The following is a 24,935-nucleotide window of genomic DNA, read 5'->3' as shown; positions in this document are numbered from 1 at the left end:
TTCAGGAATTGTAACAACTGGATTTAGCGTATTGAATGCAAACCTCAGTTTCACAAAAGTAGTGATTCAGGTAGCATCCTTAAATGTGGTTTCTGGTTTGTGGTCTGTGTGACGTCCATTGTGCAATATTTTGTGACGAATAGTGTTGTATGTGACAGATTGTTAAATTCCAATGTTTGCAATCCTGATACGCGTTACAACCTCAACTACGTGTTCTCAATTTTTGTAACATCGAGTCAGGTAATATATTGCCAAGAACACTGTTTAATTTGCTTAGAAAGTGTACTTACTTAAGACGAAAAACTCTCCCCTGTAGTTAAAAACATAGTGGCGTTATTTCCTGACATATCTGGTTATAATGTAACTTGTATTCACACAAAATTTTTGGCTCATTGTTGCCGTCCTTTTGTACATAATACTTCTGTTTCCTCATTGCATTATAGCAACATATTCACTTCCTTGCTCATGCAAATTTTACAGTCCTAGACACAAAACTACCTGAGTACCATAGCAATATATTGAAGTCTGTCAGCTTAGCACGAATTGTATTGGGGTATTATATTCAATATGCAGTTAACGACAAAAGAAAACATATACAGACTAGGTACAAAGCATTATATTTTCCTTCGTTACAAACTGTTACATAAGCACAAAGATGAAGTGCCAAATCTGCAATGACCTCCACAACCGACAGACCTTAATATCATTGAGCTCTTGCGGTCACTTTTAGAGACCAAGGTGCGAGCCCGCTACTCACCACTGTCGTTTCTACAACAACTTGAAGCTGCTTTGGTACAACATCCCTTTGAGAATCATACGCGACCTGTGTTTCTTCATTCCCCGTCAACTGCAGGCCGTTCGGTATGCCAAAGGTGGTCCTACTCGATATTAGTAAAGGTAATGCGCAATTTTTCAGATGTTTCCATATTTTGTTCTTCCCTGTATATATATTTATATATATTTAATAATAATTCCTTATGGTCAAGTACAGCCTATGGAAGAATTTTTTTTGTTCTATACCAGAGTTTCTCAACTTGTGGGTCGCGAGGTTTTATGGGGGTCGCGAAGATAAGCGGAAGAGAGAAATATAATTAGAATCTAATACCGAAAAATATTTTTAAATATTATTTTGAATTTTGTTCTGATTGGCATATTTTTATTTTTATACATACTGTTTAGAACAATAAAAGATAGGTGTACTAAACATTTTTCAACAGGTGCAGAGTTGTTTAAAAATCAATTTAAAGAAAGAGGTACGATATGAAAGTAATGAGAACTACATGTTGAAACACCAGAAAAATACAAATAATGCAACAAAACATGCACATTGAAATACAATTAAAATTGAAAGCTATTGAGATACCTGAGCATGATGCGGCAATGTCCGGTTCAGTCTTTGTGACGCATACTACCAAGTCATTTAAAGTACTCAAGAACTTTTTTTAACAATACTGTTCAAGTTTTTTTAAAAACCAAAATTAGAAATCACTTAATTTTTTATCATATGTCCTAAGGGAGTTATGAAGTTTTAAAATTTCCAAACGGCCTCCATTTTGAAACAGTATGACGGGTCGGATTCGATATTTATAATATGAATAAACTGACCAAATTTGGTCTTAATGCATTCGAATATAGGGAAGTTACTGTATCCACTGTATACAAGAAATGGATTCTACTCTTATAGAAATAGATGGGTATCGTGACGTCTCCTCAATTAGTATATTAGAAGTCTCGCACAAGCTTATTACAAACCAGAAATTATAAGGGGGTCGCTGGCAAGAGAATGTGATAAAATGGGGGTCGTAATAGGAATTAGGTTGAGAACCGTTGTTCTATACTAATCTTATCAATATATATAAAGATCATAAATTATTACGAGTAATTATGAAACGTAGTAAGAAAGCAGCAAATCAAAAAGAATCATACCATTAGATGCGGTAACTGAACTAAAACATTGTAGTATAAGACTCAACTGTCACGCGGCGTAATTGCATTCTTTATTCGCTGGGAGATGCTAGAAACCAATCATGCATTATGACATTTAAATATGAATAGAAATTTTTCATTAATAATTTAATTTGCTCAGAAATAGTCGATCGATAGTGAAAGTTCAAGGAACTTTCTGTGCAAAGTACCAAAAGGAAGTATCTATAGACATTCTTCGGCGGGACAGTAATTTATAACAGGTATATAGTCAATGTAGGGGAGAAGGGGTTACATTGGTACGATTTTTACTTACTCGAAATTTTAGAACATATCGTCAGTTTGAGAAACATGATTTTTTCCTACTTAAACTGTGATTCTTTAGCTACATTTGCAATGTAGAATATTGTTTCTACTAATGTCCTACCTGGAGTAAATTACATTTTACGAAAGGTCTGCAATCTGTACCAATCTTCCCCATGTAGGGGCAGATTAATACTAGCTTGGGGCAGATTGGTACGAGCAAAGTGAAAGATTGCACAGACTTTTTGATAATAGAGAGAACAGAATTTTTAGTTTTATTTTTCTATGAAATATTTTGAGATATAATATTCTATTAAACTTCCACAAACTCAAGTATTTTAACAACAGATTTAAGGACCTACGGCAACAAAAATGAAAAATAAAAACATGTTTCATAAAAAGAATATGAAGATTTGTAAGAATCTTTATTAATTCAACAGATCTAGTTCAACCTGTTACAAAAAATAAAAAAATAAAATAAAAAGTCCAATGCTTGCTTGTGTTCTCATCAAAATTTAAAAGTTTCGCAAGCTATTTACAAAGATAAAAACGTACTATAAATGAGGTTCTGTCTCTATAAGGAATAATAGAAGTAAATAATCCAAGGGCTATCTACAGTTTTACAAAACTTTGAAATTTTTCATACCTCAACTACTAACTGGAAAATATATTATACTTTTGGTGCGAGCGTACCCCTTATCTCCAAGCGGAGCTTTGTTATTACATAGGTAACCAAGAAACTTCTGTCGCTTTTTCGCTCATAACTTTCGATATGTCACCTAAGACGTCCTTGGAAGAAAAAAAGTAGTCTCATCAGCATCAACGATCTTCTGCCAACGTTCTGGAAGGCCATGGATTCCATTGCTGTAGAGCAGGTGATAATCGGATGTGCAATGTCCGGGGAGTATGGTGGATGCAGTAGTATTTCCGGCCTCCAAAGTGTGACGAAAATGACCCACTGTTTCACCACTATCGAATTTCTAGGTCGTTTCTTTCGCATCATTTAGTGCCTCTTTTTAAAAGTTTTCTGCGCCTACTTTCTCGTCTTGTGCGCCACCGGAAGTGAGTTAAACGAGCCTTCAAAGTGGGAGTTAAACGGCTCACTGTTCCGCCACCATCGAATTTCGAGGTCGTGTCTTTCGCATTACTTAGTGCCTGTTTTGTATGTTTTGTGAGTCACCGGAAGTGGGTGAAAATGGAACAACGAATATAACGAAACAAGTTAATGCTGTTCCGCCACCAATGAATTTGAAGGACGTTTCCTTCACGTTATTTAGTGTGTTTTTGTACCGTTCTGTTGGCCTACTTCCACATTTTAACTATCACCAGAAATGCGTCAAAATGGTCCATCAACGTGTGAGTCAAAAGAGCTATTGTTCCACCACTATCGAATTTGGAGGTCGTTTCTTTCGCATCGTATAGTGCCTGTTTTGTACCGTTTTGTGCACCTATTTCCACTTTAGTGCGCCAACGAAAATGGGTAAATATGGCCTATAAGTATAGAGGAATACTGTACAGCTGCTCCGTCACCATCGAATGTCGAGGTCGTTTCCTTCACATCTTTTGTGCGTGATTTGTGTCGCTTTGTGCATCAGTGGAAATGAGTCAAAATGAACCTTGAAAGTGGGATGAATGTCTTTTTCTGATATATTTGTAGGTCCTCTTTGACCCACTTTCAGTGGCGCACAAAACGTGAAAATATGCGCAGAAACGGTACAAAACATACACTGAACACTACGAAAGAAGCGACCATGAAATTTGATACTAGTGGGACAGTGGGTCATTTTTCTTCCCACATTAAATGACCATTTTGAGCCACTACCATTGATTCACAAAACGTGGGAATAGGCTTACAAAATAGTAGAAAACATGCACAAGGCGATGTGAAGGAAACGACCTCGAAATCGTTCCTGACGGAACAGCATTAACTTGTTCCGCCACATTTGTCGGATAACATTCACCCATTTCGGTTACGCACAAAACGTGGAAATAGGCACACAAAACGACACAAAAATAGCACTAAACGTTGCGAAAGAAACGACCTTGAAATTCGATAGTGGCGCAACAGTGGATCGTTTTCGTCTCACCTTCGAGGCCCATTTTCACCCTCTTCCAGTGACTCGCGAAACGTCGAAATAGGCGCACAAAACGGCACAAAACAAGCATCAAAGGATGTGAACTTAACGACCTCGAAATTCGAAAGTGGCGGAACTCTTGGTCATTTTCGTCCCATCTTGAAAGCCCATTTTGACCCACTTCCGCTGACGCACAAAACGTGGAAATAGGCTCACAAAACCGCACAAAACGATGTGAAGGAAACGACCTCGAAATTCGTTGGTGGGAGAACAGCATTAACTTGTTTCGTTACTTTCGTAGGCCCATTTTGATCCACTTCCGGCGACGCACAAAACGTACAAAACAGGCACTAAACGATGCGAAAAGAAAGACCTCGAAATTCGATAGTGGTGGAAAAGTGTGTCATTTAACTCCCACTTTGAAGGCCCGGTTAACTCACTTCCGGTGACGCACAAGATGAGAAAATAGGCACAGAAAACTTTAAAAAAAATAGGCACGAAAGGATGCGAAAGAAACGACCTAGAAATTCGATAGTGGCGGAACAGTGGGTCATTTTTCTCACACTTTGGAGACCCATTTTGACACACGGTAACGCACAAAACGTCGAAATAGGGGCGCAAAAGGGAACAAAACCGGCACTAGTCGATGCGAAAGGAACGACCTCGAAATTCGGTAGTGGCGGAGCAGTGGGTCATTTTCGTCCCACCTTCGAGGCCCATTTTGACCCACTTCGTGACGCACAAAACATAAAAATACGCGTTCAAAACGGGAAGAAACTGGCACTAAACGATGCGAAAGAAGCGAACTCAAAATTCGTTGGTGGCGGAACAGTGGGTCATTTTTGTCCCACCTTGGAGACCCATTTTAACCCACTTCCCATGACGCACAAAACGTGGAAGAAGGCGCACAAAATGACACAAAACGATGTGAAGGAAACGACCTCGAAATTCGTTGGTGGCGGAACAGCAATAACTTGTTCCGCCATATTTGTAGGCCCATTTTGATCCACTTGCGGTGACGCACAAAAAGTGAGAATAGGTGTACAAAATAGCACAAAACGATGCAAAAGAAACCATCTCGAAATTCGTTGATGGCGGAACAAGTTAATGGCGTCGGTGCTCACGGCATTTGACGCTGTGTCGTTATAAAAATCTATAGTCGTTTCGCTATCGAGACGAGACGTGTGTTTAGCGTTCAGAGCTCAAGGAAATCAAGTTGTGAGAAAAAGAGAAATAAAATTTGTACTGTAAGCTACGGTACGCTTAATTATATGGAATATTTTATACTTTTTTTCCTTTACGTTGGTCTACTTTAACTAGATTTGGGACTTTCAAATTTTATTCTTTTTTCCACTGAAAAGTATCTATAATTCAACAAGGAAATAATTATCAATGATAATCATAATACTTATCTATATAATTGAATTCATTGTAATTTGGTCCATGACAAACACTTTACCATTTCGTACTAGCTGTTATGCCCGTTCTTCGCACGGATGAGATGAAATATCAATGTAAACAAACTGAACAACGGGAGGAAAATTAAGAAACATTTCTAAAATTGGATATATTTTGTGTGAATATATATCCAACAACGTTCATGTGTTTTCATTGGGAAGGCCGATGGGGGCTGAATTTGAACGTAAACACTATCGGGACACGTGTCACTACATCTGAGCAACCCCAATAAATATGAATTCAACACAAATATTGGTCATTTTCTACTACTTTTACATGTTCCGGTAAACGCCCCCTGAGACCCCCTTGGTTTGAATTGTGAAAAAAGCTCATCTGGTCCCCATCCGATACCGTGAAAACTATGAGTGTGACACTGACATCTGCCATTTTCTACTACTTTTTACATATCCCGGTAAAAGACCCTATGATCCTCTGGTTCCAATTTTGAAAAAACAATGCCTCTGGCCCGCAGTCGATTGGGGCTGTATTTGGAAGTCAACGCCTGTGGAAGTATCACCATTCATCTCAGCGACAGCGAAAACTATAGATTTGACACTAATATCGGCCATTTTCCATTATTCTTACGTCTCGCAATTCTCCACTCCTGGTGGCTCCCGGCCCGCATACAATGGTGCCTAAATTTGAAAATCATCGCTAATGAAAGTATCGCCATTGATCTCAGCGACCGCGAAAACTACGGATTTGACACTAATATCGGTCATTATGGGTTACTTTTACATGTCTCGTGATCCCCTTTATAATGCCTCCGTTCCTTAGCTGATGGGAGCCACATGTGAAAGTAAACGCGGTCTTGAGTTTTACCATTGTGCTCAGCGACTCCGAAAACTATGGATTTGACATTAATAACGGTCATTTTCGATTATTTTTACATGTCTCGGAATCCCCCCCTCTGGTGACCCAAGGTCTGCATACAACGGTGGATGAATTTGAAAGTCATCGCTAATGGTAGTGTCACCATTGATCTCAGCGACAGCGAAAACTATGGATTTGACACTAATATCGGTCATTTTAGAAAACTTTTACGTTTCGGTATCCAATCGTTTGAGACCGCACAAAACATGAAATAATTGTCTGGCGGAATCCCTGAGTAAAAGCAAGAACGAATCAGATCATTCAGAGCGCATGAGTCTTATAGAATTAGCCAATGATACACTTAGCTACTGCCAGTAGCAGACGATACAGTTAGTTACAACTCTAGCCGGTAGTGTCGCAGAGTCACTTTTGTTGCATTGTGGGAACGATTTGAATTTTCACTAGAAATATAGGGAGTGGTTCATCAGGGTAATCAGTGGGCCAGGCGGGTAATCAGTGGGCCAATGAACACTTAGTATACATTGACGCCGAAAAGAAAACAAAGTCTTTAACAGTAATGTTAATTATCAAAAAACGCCTTTTTTGCTATCGTTCTCAAAACAAGCAAAATGTAGGTACTTCCTTTTACCTTTGGGCGGCCACAGGCTGTTGTCAATATATTGTTGATCTTTGATCCTATGCAAGAAATCTTCGTGGAAAAGTCGCCTAAGTCTACATACAGTGTGGTAATAAGTTGCTGGTGACTCAATAGAATGTATGACGCATTCTACGCAGTACGTATTACCTAAAACTCTATCAGCACTGAATCTTCACTTGGAGTCGGACTTCCCAAAGTGTTCAGCTTTAGATGTTTTTTTTTTTTTTTTTTTTTTTAATCTATGCAGAAAGTTGAATCTTAATAGTAGTGGCATGGTCATCTGTTAAGATATTGCAGGACGTAAAGTATACGTACAGTTCTTTCCTTCATTTCCACTATTTCTGGTACAATCTGTTCGGATATAATTTAATATTAAGGCATAATCAGAAGAAAATAGTGAAAATTTCAAAATGACTGAATAAGGGTGGCGTTAACGCTCTTCTATCATAGCCATCACCAAGACTAACTGATTTTACCTGAAATGTTACAGATACCTTATGCCACGTGGTGTAATTAGTTTCAACGAATGACTGTTACAGTTGCAACAATTTGTCAACAGATGTTACAAACCTTTCGGAGACATTCGAATCCCAGTAGGATCTCAAGTGATTCGTATCCTATGTTAAGTTGAAGTTCAATCTCATACATCCTCAACACTGAAAGGGGTGTTAAACCGATCAACCGAAACAATGGACAGAACTAGGTTACTTACTTCACATATGTAATATTTTACGTAAGGGAGCATCTGTAATACTTTACCAGAACTTGGCGAGTTTCTGTATCAAATGATATGCTTTATTTTACTCTGTCCCTTTCCCTTTCTTTCTTGAGCTTGGAAGTTCCTGATGGAATAATAAATTACTCAGTTAATGTACATGTTCTATTATTCTGTTTCTTTTATTCCTTTTCTTCAATTTTAGCGACAAATTACGCAAGAGCAGACGAGTTTTCAGTGAAGAGCAAACTATTGAAATATATTTTTCCAATAAATCAGAGAAAAAGGTAGGATAATTTTCTCTTCTAAATTACATAAATAGTTTGTTTACAGCATGTTTATCCTAACTATAAAGAGTAGTTACTTTTGATTAAGTGAATGTGAGGTTTAGCATTAAATTTGCTGAATAGTCAGAGTGGCGATGAACTAAATGAGTACCGTACATGTTTTATTTGAAATCATCATCATAGCTAACTGCTATCAGTTCACTGCTGGATGAAGATCTCACCAACGCTTCTCCACAATCATCCATCTTGGGCAATTCTTTCCATGTTACTCCGCAGTGTTTCTTGATTTCGGCACACACCTTGTATGAAGACGTTTTCTAGGTCTTTTGTAGTCTCTTGGTATCGAGTCAAGGTTTGTTTTATCCATCGGGCATCGTTTCTTCTTGTAATATGTCCAACTCGCTGTCACCTCAATGCCTTTATTTTCATGACATAGAAAATTATCCGTCACTCCTGTCATCTTTCTGATCCATGTGATTCTTTTCCTATCTTTACGAGTTGTTTCTATCATACATCTCTCCATGCTTCGTTGTGTAATCTGCAGATATCGAATATCTGATTTTGCTAGTGTCCACGTCTCCAATTCATATGTCAAATAAGGTAGAATGCATTCATTGGAAATTTTACACTTTAGACATATTGGGCGGTATTCAGAGAGAATTCGTTAATCGAAGTTTAGTCACAGACTAGTTAGTAAGCATACTAACTCTTTACTAAGGAAAGCGCACTTTATGGTATTCAGAGTCTACTTTGAGTACAAGTAAAATATTGATTTGGGTATGATTAACTTATAGAACCCCAATGCATCGGTGAGTAAAATAAATGTGCCAACTACCGAAAAGTAGATGAGCGCATGCGTAGTCAGTAAAAATGAAAATACATGAATTACGAAATACGAAATGTTGTGTCGCACGCTAAACCGTGGGTAAAAGATTAGTCTCTGCTCTAGATTAATTAGTCACATGTGATTAACTTCGTCCAATACTACGTCCTAATAAGAGACTCTGAATACAATTTTGATAGCCATCCGTTAGTTAACCACGTAGTATGGTGTTAATCAAATGTCAAAACGACTCTGCATAAGGCGCATTGGTATTTGACTTTTCAATATGAAGCTGTTCCCTCCGAATGTACTCCAGTTCAACTAAATATGCCCGTTAATTTGTTCTTTAATGATGTCACGCATGAATTTCTTCTCTCCCAGATAAGCGTAGGTGTTCACTTCTTCTAATTCTATATTTTTCATCCTCAACCCTTGACTTCCATGCGAAATTGTTGAACACCACATTAGTCCTTTCCATATTCCTTTCCAACCCTACTTCATTTCTCTTCAAATTAAGTTCTTCTATCATATCTTGCAGCTCTGAGTTGTTTGTCAGGAGAACGATGCCATCAGTGAAATGAAGATATGTAAGATGCTCCCCATTTACATTTATCCCTTTTCAGTTGAGAGGTCAAAGCACATACTTAATTAAGTAGGTTCGTAAGATGTTTGGGAGAAATAGTATTATCCTATCATAACGCCGTCTCTATTCTTGTGGTCTTTATACAAGCAGACCGTTGGATTTTTGCACTGGTTTGTTTATACACATTATGTGTAACTTTTATATGTGTCTTCGACACAGTTTGATTTAAGAGTGTATGTCATTACCGAAACGAAAGCTTTTTCATAGTAAATGAACGCAGCATATAAGGGTAATTCATACTCGTTTTACCCTTCTATCAGTTCCCTCTACTTGAATATGATCTAGTGTGATGTAATCATTTCTAAATCCAGCCTGCTCTCACTTTTGGATAAAGTTTAATTGTTTATCTTTAATCTGAGTGTGAATACTTTCGGAGATTGCAGCGAGTAGGTTAGTAGATTTATACTTACAAACATCATGTTTGTGTCCTTTCTTACGCAGCAGAATGATCACGATAATTCTTTACTTCTCGGGTACTCGACTGTTAGTAGACATTTAGTATAATGCTAGGACCTTTTTTGCTTCTTCACCAGCTTCATCTATGTCTTAATTTAACTCCAACTTCCCCTGATGACTTTCCTTGTTTCGTGCTCATTATAACATACCCAACTTGTTGCCGTAGCAGGAGTCTGGATCCTCTTCATCTTCGCTTGCTTTCACTTCTGGTTCATCGCTTGAATATGTTGTATTTGTTGTAGAATAGATGGATCTCTTCTAGTATATCTTCGGGGTGTCTAGCGGTTGTGCCATCTCCTTTCTTTAGCGCTACAATCTGCTTAAATTTATTATTAAGGCTCTGTTTTATCTTCTTAAGACCTTTATTGCCTTCAATCGTTTTCCTTACGAGATTGCTGTTGAACTCTCTTACATCATGGTAATGCATTTCCGTATTATCTTGCAAACTCCTACATACCCCATTTTGGATGTAGCACTGTCATTGTTAATCTAAAATTCTCTTCGTTTCTTCGGATATTCTCTCCTCATTCTTCTTCGTTGTAACACTACAGAACATTCCTTTCTACTCGTTCCAATGCATTATACGGAGAAATTCTCGGAAATTTTGGGTAGGATCTCGTATATTTCTCATTGTAAATAAATATTTAACAACTACATGTTTTGTTTTCATTCTGTAAAGCAGTGTAATTCACGATTAGAAATATACGAAGTGCTATCCGAAATTTCCGAGAATTTCCCCTATTTATTGGAATGAGTACAAAGGAAATAACATTGTATTTTCATATTTATGTCTACTGGTTTTTAATACGCTCGAATGCAGTGTATTTTATTACAAAACATATATGTGTCAAGAATATTACGGGACCTTATTCCGTACCAGCATTTGCAAAGCGTAAGGCAATGCAAATTTTTAAAAAAATCAATTATAGCTACTATTTCTATTATCGCAAATTAAAACACAAATTTTGCGTTGCGTTGTCGCAGACCAATGGAATATCTGATCTCGTCGTTAATAAACTAGGGATGCCAATTTTCTGCATAATATTTGATAATCTGATTTGTCACTCACAGTCAATACAAATTATTTTTGCATTTTCAATAAATCTTAAAAGCAGAAATAAGTTTTAAATAAATAGAGAAATTGTACTATTAATATAATAATGCTAGAGAAAATAAGACACACAAAAAAGCTTGAAAACTAGAGCATAGGATGAAATTAATCGTATCTTTCTACAATACTTCCTCGGTATCTGCTGCACTTGCCACTGTTTATTCAAGCTTTACTCTATTATGTCTCTTTTACGCTTATCAGTTGTTATATCAGGAATAATGGTCTTACAAGACAAATACAAAGCATAACACCATACAAGAGTCAGAAAATAATGCAACAGATTTAATCAGCTGAGGTTGCACAGAACGTTGTCATGTGTCTTCTGTATTAACACTTTCGATCCTACGCCCGAGTCAGACTCGTTTTGTGTGTTTATTCCAAAACGCTGGAGTCCGAGTCTAACTCGTTTTTTTACGTAATAGCCCCTACATAACTTATTATGGGTTGCGGTCGGCTGACGGCCGTATTAAATACTTACTGAGACTCAGTTCTTGAAAAAATAATATTAACTAGTGTTGTAAATAGAAAAAAAAAACGGTTCGTATTTTTTCAGAAATGTATGTTTTTTTTAGAAAAAAAAAACATTGCCTCTCGTTTTTTTTCTAAATTTCGTTTTTTTTTCAAATAGTCATTTGTAATGCATCTTACGTCTATTTAAGTATGAAATATTTTTATGTAGGTGTAATCACCGTAAAATGCAACATAAATTAAACGCTAGATACTGATACGCTACAAATATTTTACAATTTACATGAATACCATATCTATTAACAATTCGGGTTTCAGCAGTTTTCATCAATATCAACTAAGAAATAAAAGTAGAAATGGAATTTTGTTTTTCCGTGAATGCAGGCCTTTAATAAGTACGAAAATAATGTCACGAACAGTATAAAATTCCAATAACTTGTCTAAAGGTAAAAACTAATACTAATTTGCCTAATAGTATTTTTCTAAATGTCATATATAAATAATTTGTCGACTAGATATATATGATATGCAGTGCCGGCTCTACCACATATGCAGTGGCGTATTTACGATTTTGTTTCGGGAGAGGCTTTGCTAACTTTCGGGGGCATTTGCCTGAAAATGTGAAAATTCTGCAAGATATTTCATATACTTTACTATAGTAAGTAAGATTTCGGGGGGCTTAAGCCCGGAAGCCTCCCTAAATAAGCCACTATATATATGCAACACGTGCATTTGCGTGGAACGGCAAGCTTGGATGGTCCGGCAAAATCTGTAATAAGTATATTATTTAAATTAAATATTTCTTTTTGGAAACAGACTTCATGATGATGGTAGTTACATTTACTAAGCTGACCTTCTATTTGAATACAACATTCATAAATTATGTTTAGGCTGCATTAGTTTAAGGCCACATGGACAATGCTAAAGCAAATGGTCGAATAAATCCGAGCACAAATTGCTTGATTGTTGTCAAATGCAAGAATTCAATTCTCCAATAGTAGTGAATATCTGTTCCATTTAGTAAGTTATCACAGTTTTGATATGAAAGTAGTCTTGTTTTTGTCAGAAGCAAGTTCCTTATCATTGAAGATAGAAACAAGTTTTTTTTTAAATGTTAGAAGATGTAGAAAAAATCAAGAAATAAAGATAAAAGAGCTAGTTGCTCTGGAATTGCAAACTGATACATTGAGATTGAAGCTGGATAGTGAATTCTATAAAAAAGATTACCATCTTTCCTCTGCAGGCGTGTTTGCTTTATCTTTCACTATCATAATAGATTAACATTTAAAGAAAAGAACAGACACAACGGAATTGCATTTTTAGTAAATATTTAAGCCTTTCTGAGTGCAACTGCACTTACCCTCACCTTGTTGTTCATGCTGGAGTAGCATACTTAAAATCATGACTTTTAAGATTTGTTCTTTCTGGAGAAAGGGGGAGGCGGCAAATCATGCCATTGCGCGAGGCGACAAATTGACTAGGATCTGAATATAGGATGACTCAATTTGAAGTAATGCAGGGTGTTTCAAAATTAATATTAGGGTTTTGAAACTTTGTAGTATCTATTACAATTAACTTACAATTATAAATATTATATCAAATGAAAGAGCAACTGAAACAGTTTTGTACGCACGCATGTACATGCATTGTTTCTTCTGTCTGCCGTTAGAAAGAGCAAGTAGCAAAGATGGAGACTAGAGAGCAGAAAGCTTTTTATGTTTTAATAAAGACAGAACCTGTACAGTGCAACCGTCTGTGTGAAGAATATTAAGGAGACGCTTGCAACTACGTCTTTATTGTTTGCAGTTGCTACAGGTCTAAAGCCTACAGACTACGGTTTACGTGCCAATTTCGCAAGTGAAATATTCCTGCATAACAATGAAGATTTTCTGGATCGTGTCGTCTTCAGTGATAAATCGACTTTTCACCTAAGAGCTAATGTGAACACTCATAATGTTTGCATCTGACCGTCAGCAAATCCTCAGGAGATGGTACAGTTGAAACGAAACTCTCCTAAATTGAATGTGTTTTGTGCCATATGGCGGAAAGTTTATGGGCCTTTCTCGCCTATCGACTAGATGTGTGCCGTGTGACGAATGAATCTCACATTGACCACTTGTAGCAAAGACTGTTTGAGGTGCTCTTTTACTTGATGCATTGCTTATAATTGTACGTAAAAGTTAATACGTACTGCAAAGACTTAAAACCCCAAAATTTATTTTGAAACACCCTACATTTCTCACCAACAGTGTTGGAACAAAGATGTAAAAAGGAGAGAAAATTTTCCTTAAAAAGTTATTGTTTACAACGATATTATTATTAGTCCAGACTATAACTACAACAACAACACGAGTTAGTAGTCAAAAAAGTGTAATCAAATGTATATTCGGTGGCCCAAGTGGCCAAAGTGGCACACACAGGTGTGTCACTTGTTTAATCCGCTTCAGTGTGGACACTAATGAAGATATCGGGATATTATTCTTGCAAAATGTGTTTGGACTATTGTTTATCATGTTAATTTCTTTTTCTTCTGGTGTCGAAGTTCCTTCTCAAATTTCACCCCAGTCAAAAATTCGAGAATTTTCTAATTTCGAATTTCCTTTACTTTTCTCCCTGTAGCTTCCTTCGTTGTACAAAGACATCCTTAAGACTTGCCAGGTAGATACCTCGGGTGGATACCTAACTGTTGACATCAATTGGACGGGCCTGCGCGCAGTGTTGCCATTTAGGGAAATTAAAATTCTCCTATATTTGGGCAAAAAATTAGAAATTTTTGTTTATAAATCCGTACCTATACGTCCGAGTGCAAGTCAACTTACGCCAATCGAACATTTGTCCTTACTTAACAAACGAAAGTACAGATCGTTACAATGGGGTAATTAGGGGGCACGTAAAATTCGTATTTAGGTTCTAACCCTTGATTTTTCTAGTTTTTCCTTACTTTTCTGTTTACCGTAATATATTTTTGGTAATTAGAAGCTTTGTTTTTTAAATATCACCATAATACTTGTAGGATATATTAGTGGTGTAAGAATGTTTAATTTAAGATAGTTTGCGTCTGTTTGGTAGCAGTGTTGCCAGCTACAGGAAATTTTGGAAAAATTATATGTTTTGTCTCTATTATTTCCCTCTTGTTGGCTATATCGGAACAAACGTACCAGTATCTGGAAGTCTTGTTTTTGCTCTACACAACACACTATAGCAAGTTTCAATAGGATAATTAGGGGAAGTACAGTTGAGGTTTACAGTGGACCTTGTTCTCTTATTGGAAAGATAACTGTGATTTTTTTAAAGGTAGAATGAGATATTTTTAATTGACATGCTTACTTTATTAGATATCGTCACAATACTTGTAGGATATATTAGAGGGATACCAAAGCTTATTTTTAAGATAGTTTGTGTGTGTCTGATAGTAGTGTTGCTAGCTACAAAAAATTTTAATTCCAGATTTTAGGGGAAAATTTTGGGAAAAATTCCCTTTTTTATTTCTATTATTTCCTTCTTGTTGGCTACATTCGAACAAATGTACCAGTGTGTAACAGCCTCATCCTTAGCCTACACAGCGCACCATAAAAAGTTTTACTAGAATAATTAGGGGAAGTACAGTTGAGGTTTATAATAAACCATGTTCTGGAAATGGTAAGAAAATGGTGAATTTCTGAGGTAGAATGAGATTTTTTTAAAATTTCATGCTTACTTTGTTATATATCGCCATGATACTTGTAGGGTATATTCTTGGAGCCTTACGGTTTATTTTCAGATAGATTTCGTTTGTCTGATGGCAGCGTTTCCAGCCAAAACAATTAATTCCCGCTATTAGGTGAAGAATTCGGAAAATTTCCATTTTCCCCTCTATTATTACCCTCTTACTGGCTACATTGAAACAAACATACCACTACCTGAAAGCTTCCTCTTTGCCCTATAGAACGCAGCATAAAAAGTTTCAATAGAATAATTAGAGAAGCTGTACCCCGGCATATTTGATTTTCGCTTCTGAGGCGTAAAAAGTGTCAAAATTTCATGTGTATGACAGATTTTTCTTTCCCTCTTTGAATGGAAGCCAGCGACTTCAGGATTTCACTTTACCTTGTCAACACACCAAAGATTTATTTAGGTGACTTGAACCCATATAGCAGCAGTGGTGCTAGATACAAAAAATTTTTGAAATTCGGTTAGGGATTTTTTTGTAAATTTTCACCCCTACATTTCCCTCAATAATTTCCCACCTGTTGGCAACACTGCAATATAACTTACACCAAAAAATAGCCACATCCATTTTCTTAAAAACAAGGCCTTAACCATTTCAATCGAATGAATAGTTTTTGAGCAAGTCACTAACTTGAAGTGTAGGAAAACGCCAAAAATTACCTGGGGCCGAAAGGAATACTCAAACAATTTTGCTCGCATAGGTACAAAGAAACAAACGATTTGTAAGTTACGAGGGCTTCGACTCAAGTTCTGTTGACTATTTCAATAATCTGCAACATAAATCAATAAATAATAGTTGCCAAAAAAACAGACTTTTGAAAAAAACATGAAAAAGAACGATGTTTTTTATTGAAAAAAAAACTTCACAGAAAAAAAACCGTTTTTTTACAACACTACTATTAACCTGACATCCAGCAAAGAGTAAACGAACTTTTGCAGCCTGATTATTGTGACCAACTTTCTGCGTTTGACTGCAGCACGTTCGATAGTGGAATATTTTGTTTCGCAAACTATTTAATTTTTCAGAAGTTGTCTTGTTTGAAGCAAGTAAAATGAATATGGAAGAAATATCAAAGATTTTAGAAGAGTACAGTTTAGATCGCGTTCGGAAGGTGAAATTGATTATTCAGATTTAGATCCTGATTTCGAAATTTAAAAAGTATATGAGTACATTAGCAGTGCCGTGCCGTGGAAAATCAGAGCCCAGGCCGAGTATACGACGGAACCCTCCTTCCCGTACATATGAGTGAAGTCGACAAACCAGCCGCGAGGCGCCACCATACTTGGCGGGAAATGCAAGAAAATTTTAAAAAATAAACTCTGCTTTTCCTTGATTTTGAGCACTGTTTACAGTACTACTTTTCCTTCCATTCTTTTTCTTCCCGATTTGTGCGCCCCCTACATCGGCGCCCGGAGCCGTCGCCTCGCTCCTCTCCCATGGCACGGTACTGTACATGAGTACACCCATATAAAAATATTTGAACGAGGCCCATCCGGAAAGTAACTTTCCCACGCGTGCCATAGGTAGGAAACTGTATATGGCGCGTAGCGACTGCGTTGTCGTGAGAAAGTAAGGTCCTAGCTTGGCGCATGCGCCAGTGGAACTTTCCTAGTAGTCTCAGAAGCGTCGTAGCAGTGGTTGAAGATGGAAGTGGTTTCCTATTCCATCCCCAGCCGCGTGTGAAGTGCGAGACGTTATAACGTTTTTGAATGCACAGGCCATAGCGCCGATTGAAATCCATCGTCAGTTGTGCCAGGTCTATGGACCTAACCTCATGAGCAATCAGATAATGCGTTGTTGGTGTAGACAAATTTCCAGCAGGACGCTAAAATGTGCATGATGAGGAGCACAGAGGGAGGTCAATCGTCATCACAGACGACCTTCTGGACCTTGTTCGGGAAAGCATCATGCAGAATCGTCGCTTCACAATAACGGAAGTCAGCGGTCAGTTACCGCAGATTTCCCACTACTTATTACACGCCATAGTCACTGCTCACACTTTACACGCAGCGGCAGTATTGTTTTTCTATTGTAATTTTTTTTCGTTTTTTCAAAAAGTACATGTTTCAAACAGCAGTGTAGCGAATTACCTCTTCTTACACACACACACACACACACACACACACACACACACACACACAATATATATATATATATATATATATATATATATATATATATATATATATATATATATATAATAAAATCGAAAGTCCAAAAACTTGTTAGCAATATTTTAGTGCGCAATTATTTAGCAATGTAGTATATTAAAAAAAGGACCTAAAAACCCCAGGATACTGGAATAAACAAGGTCAGATTAGCCCAGGATCGAAAGTGTTAACCCTTTGTTGACGTTCTGACCACAATATTAGAGACTTTACGGCACTCTGTTATGCTTAACCCTTAGGAGCTCTTGGCTTTTTGGGCTATTTTTGAGACTTTCAGTCAAGCAGCTACTGCCAGGAGCGTCATTTCAGACTTTGCTTGGGGGGGGGGGCAAGACCCCTTGATATAAGTAAAATTTCGCGTTTTTCACTGATTTACTACTACTCTATTGATAAAATCTATATACATCTCAAACTCACGGGGGGGGCAAATGCCCCTCCCTGCCCCCCCTAAGTGACGCCCCTGGCTAATGCATCGTCACTATTTATCCTAGGATCATGGTTCATACCTCATTCTCTTCAGAATAGAGCTGGCTTTCAAATGGTACCACTTGCATGCTCATACCATATACCAGAAGCGGGAAAAAAAAGTCAAAGTGAAAATTTCGTAGGGAAAGTTTTTTTCTCGAACTTTGGCCCCCCCTGGACTCCCCCTGTGTGATCTTAGCCATCTAAAAAATCTGATAAATAGTACTTGGTATACTGAATGTGTGTGCCAAATTTCAAGTTTCTATCTTGAATAGTAAGGGCGGGAGAATTTTTATCAAAAATTCCCACAATGCCCCAAATCACCATAAAACACTATGATCTCAGGGGGAAAAAAATCCTGAGACATCCCTAATTACCCTAGGACTATAATCCGCCAATCATTCTCTTCAGAATAGAACTGTCTTTCAGTCGGTACCATTCACATGTCTCCATCATGTATCTAAGGCGGGAAATTCCTTAAAAAAAGGAATTTTTTGGGCAAAATTTCCCTTTTTTCAACTTTTGCCCCTCTGGACCCCCCTGTTTTTACGCAGAAATCGAAAAAAAATTGGTAAATACTACTCGGTGGACTGAATGTTTGTGCAAAATTTCAATCTTCTACGTGAAAAAATAGACCCGCCAGAAAAAATTTCCCTACCATGCCCCACTTTTACCCTATACAGAAGTATATTTGGATAAAAATTCACTGAGACGGCCCTAATTACCCTAGAATAATAATTCGACCGTCGTTCTCTTCAGAATGGAACGGCCTTTCAGACGGTAGGACTCACGTGGTCCTATCGTGTATGTGAGGCGGGAAAATGATGAAAAAGGGATTTTTGGGGTAAAAATATCCCTTTTTTTAAACCCTTTGCCCCTCTGGTTTCCCCCCTGTTTTAACACTGACATCGGAACAAAAAATCTGGTAAATACTACTCGGTGGACTGAATGTTTGTGCAAAATTTCAATCTTCTACGTTCAAAAATAAGCCCGCCAAAAATATATATATACCGACAATGCCCCATTTTTCCCTATATAGAAGTATATTTTTCAAAAAAATCTCTGAGACATCCCTAATTACTCTAGAATAATAATTCGACCGTCATTCTCTTCAGAATGGAACGGCCTTTCAGACGGTATGACTCACGTGGTCCTATCATGTATGTGAGGCGGGAAAAAGACGACAAACGGGATTTTTAGGGTAAAAATATCCCTTTTTTTACCCTTTTGCCCCTCTGGTTTCCCCCTGTTTTAGCACTGACATCGGAACAAAAAATCTGGTAAATACTACTCGGTGGACTGAATGTTCGTGCAAAATTTCAATCTTCTACGTGAAAAAATAAGCCCGCCAAAAAATAATGAACATAGGCTTAAAAAGGGAAAAAATACATTTTAAGATTATGACGTCATCACCTCCCATGTCTGGACGCAGGACGTTCTGAAACCATACGTAATGTCTTCTACAATGTCTCTGGACTTGACAAACAAAAAAAAAAAAAAAAACCGGAAGAAAAAGCTCAAATAGAAGAGAAATAACGCAATGTACCATGAAAAACGCGTATGGTACAAAATGTACCATAAGATCCCAAAAGGGTTAAATAACATGATGTATGCAGTTCGTTCAAGCAGTTTACCCATCTCAAATGAAATAGCCAAGCTTCTGGATCGGGCTATTAAAACTATATATTACTAAGTTTCATATTACCAACTAAGCATAATCTATTTTTCTTTATAGGTGTCTTTTCAACACCCGGATATAACTTCAGTTCCATTGAGCAGATTTATAGTTATACCTGAAGCATCCTTGGTCACAACTACAGTCAAAATTCACAATGTAGAAGCTAGTAATGATCTTCGTTCAATTCACATAAATCGCAGACAATGTATCTTTGCAGATGAATATGATGATAATCAACAGCAATGCAAGTTTATTCATTCTTATTCTGATGATATATCGATGACAACTCAAGAAGGTAATCTTTGCTTCAACATTAATTCCAAGAGAAAATAGTATTAACAATACTTGATAATAGAAATGTAATAAATGGCATTAATGCTTTGAGAACTAATATGTGATAAATGAAATGCTTCTGTGGTAACTACAAGCTTTGTTGGCGCTTCAAAACGTTTAATTATGGAGTAGTTTTTGTGTAATCATTGCACTAAAGCTTTCCCACTTAAAATTATGATGACTGTGAGAATTGGGACCATAGATTTGTAAAATTTATAGACGAAATACATTACTTCTAAAGAGGAAAGTATAAGTAATAAAAATATATGGGACAATGTTAAAAGAATATAAGGCAAACCGTATGCTTTAACCACGTTATAGTTCATAAGGAGGCCATGATAAACTGATTTACTATGTGAATACAGTGATTTAAGTAATGATTCTAACTATGATGTTCTATGGTGTTAAGGTGTCCAGTAATATGAACGCCAGGTGTCCAGTAATATGCCATTGTGTTTCCACTATCCTCATTCAGACGCATACTCACTGTTACTGGCACATGTGCTCCCTACGGACGCATCCGTGCGCAAGACCACTTGCTTTCTCTGTCCTGATAGGGTTAGGGGCCGTTCACATATTACGTAACGCTATTATGACAAATTTTTACCCACTCCCTCCCATTATCACACTTTGTAACTCAAGCCCGAACTCCTTTCCCCTTTTGTCATGTAACGCTTTTTTACTTTTGTTTCTAACCAATTTTGTTTATTTTGGGAGTTATTACAATAAAACTAATTTTAGTGGCAGAACTTTTTATTAAAAATATTTGTATTTGGAGTAAATTTGTAGTATATTTTTCGCCAACAAATCAAAGTATTAGAAAGTGATTGTACCGTAATAGTATTTTAACGCCATAAGGTTGTGTAATTAATCAGTCGTAATTCTTCGATATTACAGAATGTCATTTTAATAAGGAGATCGCACACATTCTTTTAGGTCATCGATGATTGATAAAAACAAAGTACTGCTGGAAGATGCAGGTAAAATAGGATCCAAAGAACTGACATCAGCCTCCTCTGCCGGGATCCAGGATGCCTCTTGTATTTGAAGTTCTCCAGTGTCGACGATGCAAAGATCTTGACCGCTAATTCGACGTGACTGCACACGAGGTGGAACAGGAACATTTCGTTTGTGAACAAACTTTCGAGCATCTTCTTTGGACTTTGTACTTCAGTTCACCTATTTTCAAATTGTTCTTGTCCTAAATCAGTTACGTAATATGTGAACAACCCCTTAAATACAATTCTTACTTTTAGTGGCCACCTAGCAAAGGTCAGTTGGTGTATTAAACACTATCATAGTTACGACATACATATGTCCACACGCTGTATTTGTAGAGGTTAAGTCCTAAAGACAATTTGCACCCTAAAATTCAACCCCTTCCATAATTTATAAAATACTAGGAGTCGATTTCGTTATGAAAGAAATACATGAGCCACGAATTCATGTATAGTCCCATAAACTAGTACCGCACCGTTAAAATATCATGAACTTTTGTTCTCAAGTGTAAAAGGTAACAGTGATTGAAGAAATTATTCATTTTATTCCTTTTTACCTTCCTGATTCAAGTATGAATGATATGGTACGTACAAACGTTGTCAAATTAACAATCTTTAAACTTGTCCCCATGTGCAAGACGTAGTCGGACCGACCGCCAACCGCGGTGGCCTGCCGTCGAAAATTTGGCGGGTCGATGGCGGCGGTACCGATACCAAATTACACGAATGCTTCAATTTTACCGCCATAGCGGTAATAAGGCGGCGTCTGCCATTTCTCCTCGTCTGAACCGCTAATGCCGACTTGAAACCACCTGTATCGCCATTAACCCGCCACATGGGCTCTTCACTACCGCCTTTAATCCTCTACTCTCAATTTTACCAACAACGTAGTGCATTCATAGGCGGCGCCACAGTGGGTGCAGTGGGTGCAGCTGGACTCACATTAACTTCGATTTTCAGATTTTCTACATTAATCCTTTCTATTTTGTATATTTCTTGTTTCCAATGTTTGGATATATTTGAGTGACTTCTTAAGTCTCTCACAAGTTACTTGCTATCATACAGTGTTTTTCTAGTTTTTTTTTTTTTTTTTTTTTAAGTAACTCTTACGGATTATTTTTGAGATCTTATGGCTTAATAGTGCAGAGCGTTCTGATAACAATGTTAAGATGTGTTGTCCAGCCCTAGCCTACAACCACATTACCGAAATCCTGGCGCTGCCTATGATTGCATTGGTATTTATACCCTGAAAGTTCCATACCAATACATGCTTAAAACACGAAGTAAAACTATTATTTTTTAGATTATTTTTGAGATCTTATGGCTTAATAGTGCAGAGCGTTCTGACAACAACGTTAAGATGTGTTGTCCCATCCTAGCCTGCACCCACATTACCAAAATCCTGGCGCCTCCTATGATTCCATTGGTATTTATACCCTGGAAGTTCTATACCAACACATGGTTAAAACACAAAGTAACTACCGCTTTAGCGTACTTGTATGTTAATTTAACACCAAAGACATGGCTTTCCGAGCATATCAGAAGTAACTAGTAATTGCCAGTGAGAATTTTTAATTAGATTTTATTGTGTACAACAAGCAGAGCTTTCCGCAGTATATTTGACATTTTTGCTAAGTAACGAATAACGTAACATGTTCTGCGGTAATCCGTCACGAAAATAGTTCTGTAAGTTAATGAACTGTCTGACAGCAGTTACATGAGTAGCAGTGCTGCCACATGTTGTTCTTAGGTATTAGCACACAAAAAACACAGATGAGACCAACAGGTGGAGGAACAATTCTCACACCGTCATTCAGCGGTCATTCGTCGAAAAGTCTCTATAACACCTCCTGGCGGAAAGACGACAACTGCCATCTAACTTTCGAACGACGGCAGCCGCTTCGCATCCGCTTCGAACCGTAAGCGGATCGATGCCGGCAGTCAGTTTTCCTTCACTTCGGCGGCTGTCCGCTAAAAACCGACGGCGGACCGATTATAGTTGACGGCACGTTGCACAGGGGGATATATGCTACACAATCTGGAGATTAAGGAACGAGACATATTCTCATTTAACGTGTAATAAAAACTGATCTATTGTCTGTTAATGTCACATCATCATATCCGAAACACTGTTATATTGAATTCTGTGTTTTCTGTTCAAATTGTTTCACACACTCAGTATTAAGATAAATATTTAAGTATTTTCAGTGAGTTTTTTTATTTCGAATAACCTTCAGTATTCAAGCTAGTTAACAGGAATAAGTTTCGAACCTAATGGATGAGAAAATATATGTTGTATCATTACGCTTTCTTTTTCTGGATATCGATTACTGCTTTGGAGTGTAACATTGTGTGAAGTATCTGGTCTGTAAATTGGACACACAGTAATGTACTAACAAGCAGGGCCTAACTAGGAGGGAGCAAGAGGGCCACGTGCCCTGGATACGAAGTTGGTGGGGAGCCTAAAAGGGTGTACATTGAGGGAGCTCCGAATTTTGTATTTGCTACGGATGACACCAACTCTAGTTGCGTGACTGGTAAAGACGTCAGATGCAATCTTACAAGTGCGCAATGGCTCAGACAAAACTAAAAGAAGTGTGACTATGAGTTTACTTTTTGTTGTTAACGAAAAATAGTTATTTTCGTCATCATTATATCTCACATAATTAAAAACTTTTACAGTCGAGGAAGAGAGTTCAAGTGTCTCTTGGATCTATCAACAACAATGTATGAGACTTTGTGATGAAGACAACATAGTGGAAGTTCATAGGACAGAAGAGACGTAAGTGAATGACATTAACATAACCTTAGACAAATGATTTTGGTGATTAAAAGGTTGGATAAAAATAGGTTACCCGGATTTATTACACCGTTTTATACTCAATTTTATCCAGCTACAAAAATGAATAAACAAATGCCAATGTTACAAATGACCTAGAGTATTAGAACTAATTAACCCTTTCGGACCCAGGTGGCCAAAGTGGCACACAGTGGCACATCTTTCACTTTTATTTTTTAATTCGCTCCTGTGTGGACACTAATCGGGATAATATTTTTGGCCAAATATGGTTGGACCATAGTTTATCATATTAGTTTCTTTTTCTTCTGAGTGTCAATTTTCCTTCTCAAATTTCAGACCAAAGTCAAAAATTTGATAATTTTCGAATTTCCAATTTTCTTTTTTTTTTTCATGTAGTTTCCTTCGTTCTAGAGAGATCTCCTTAAGACTTCTCAGGTAGATACCTAGGATAGATACCTGATTGTTAACATCAATTGGACCAGCCCGCGCGCAGTGTTGCCAACTACGAAGGTTTAGAATTTCTCTAAATTTGGGCAAAAAGTCGAAATTTTGGAATTTTTTGTTTATAAATCCGTACTTATACATCCGAGCGCAAGTTAACATACGTCATTCGAACATTGGTCCTTGCTGAACAAAAATGGTTACAGATCGTTACAATGGGGTAATTAGGGGGCGCACGAAGAATTAGTGTATAGGTTCTAACCCTTGATTTTTCTAGTTTTTTCCTTCTTTTCTGTTTACCGTAATCTATTTTTTTGTAATTACAAACTTTGTTTCTTAAATATCGCCACGCTACTTGTAGGTTTTATTAGTGGTGTACCAATGTTTGTTTTAAGATAGTTTGCGTCTGTAGCAGTGTTGCTAGCCAAAAAATAATTCCGATTATAGGGGAAATTTTGGAAGCAATCCCTTCTTTGTCTCTATCACTTCCTTCTTGTTGGCTATATTCGAACAAACGTACCATTGTCTGAAAGTCTCGTCATTAGCCTACACAACATACCATAAAAGTTTCAGTAGGATAATTAGGGGAAGTAGAATTGACGTTTATAAT

At 37.2% G+C, this 24,935-nt stretch overlaps 1 protein-coding gene across 3 annotated transcripts in view; it reads left to right on the top strand.

Annotated features, from left to right (window-relative positions):
* Positions 1-24,935, top strand: part of LOC145690535 (uncharacterized) — a 232,087-nt gene that overhangs the window by 50,132 nt on the left and 157,020 nt on the right. For 2 of the 3 annotated variants that reach the window (XM_081765504.1, XM_081765501.1), the window contains 2 exons: positions 8,151-8,232; positions 19,811-23,247. In XM_081765504.1, the coding sequence (XP_081621630.1) occupies positions 8,151-8,232; positions 19,811-20,086 (358 nt within the window). In that variant the 3' untranslated portion in view covers positions 20,087-23,247. Of the gene's footprint in view, positions 1-8,150; positions 8,233-19,810; positions 23,248-24,935 lie in introns of those variants that run through there. The other variant, XM_081765503.1, reaches the window with a different exon arrangement.

This window comes from Thermobia domestica, chromosome 7, assembly GCF_964235325.1.
Source record: "Thermobia domestica chromosome 7, izTheDome1.hap1.1, whole genome shotgun sequence".
Lineage (NCBI taxonomy): Eukaryota > Metazoa > Arthropoda > Insecta > Zygentoma > Lepismatidae > Thermobia > Thermobia domestica.
This window is presented reverse-complemented; position numbering and strand designations above follow the sequence as displayed.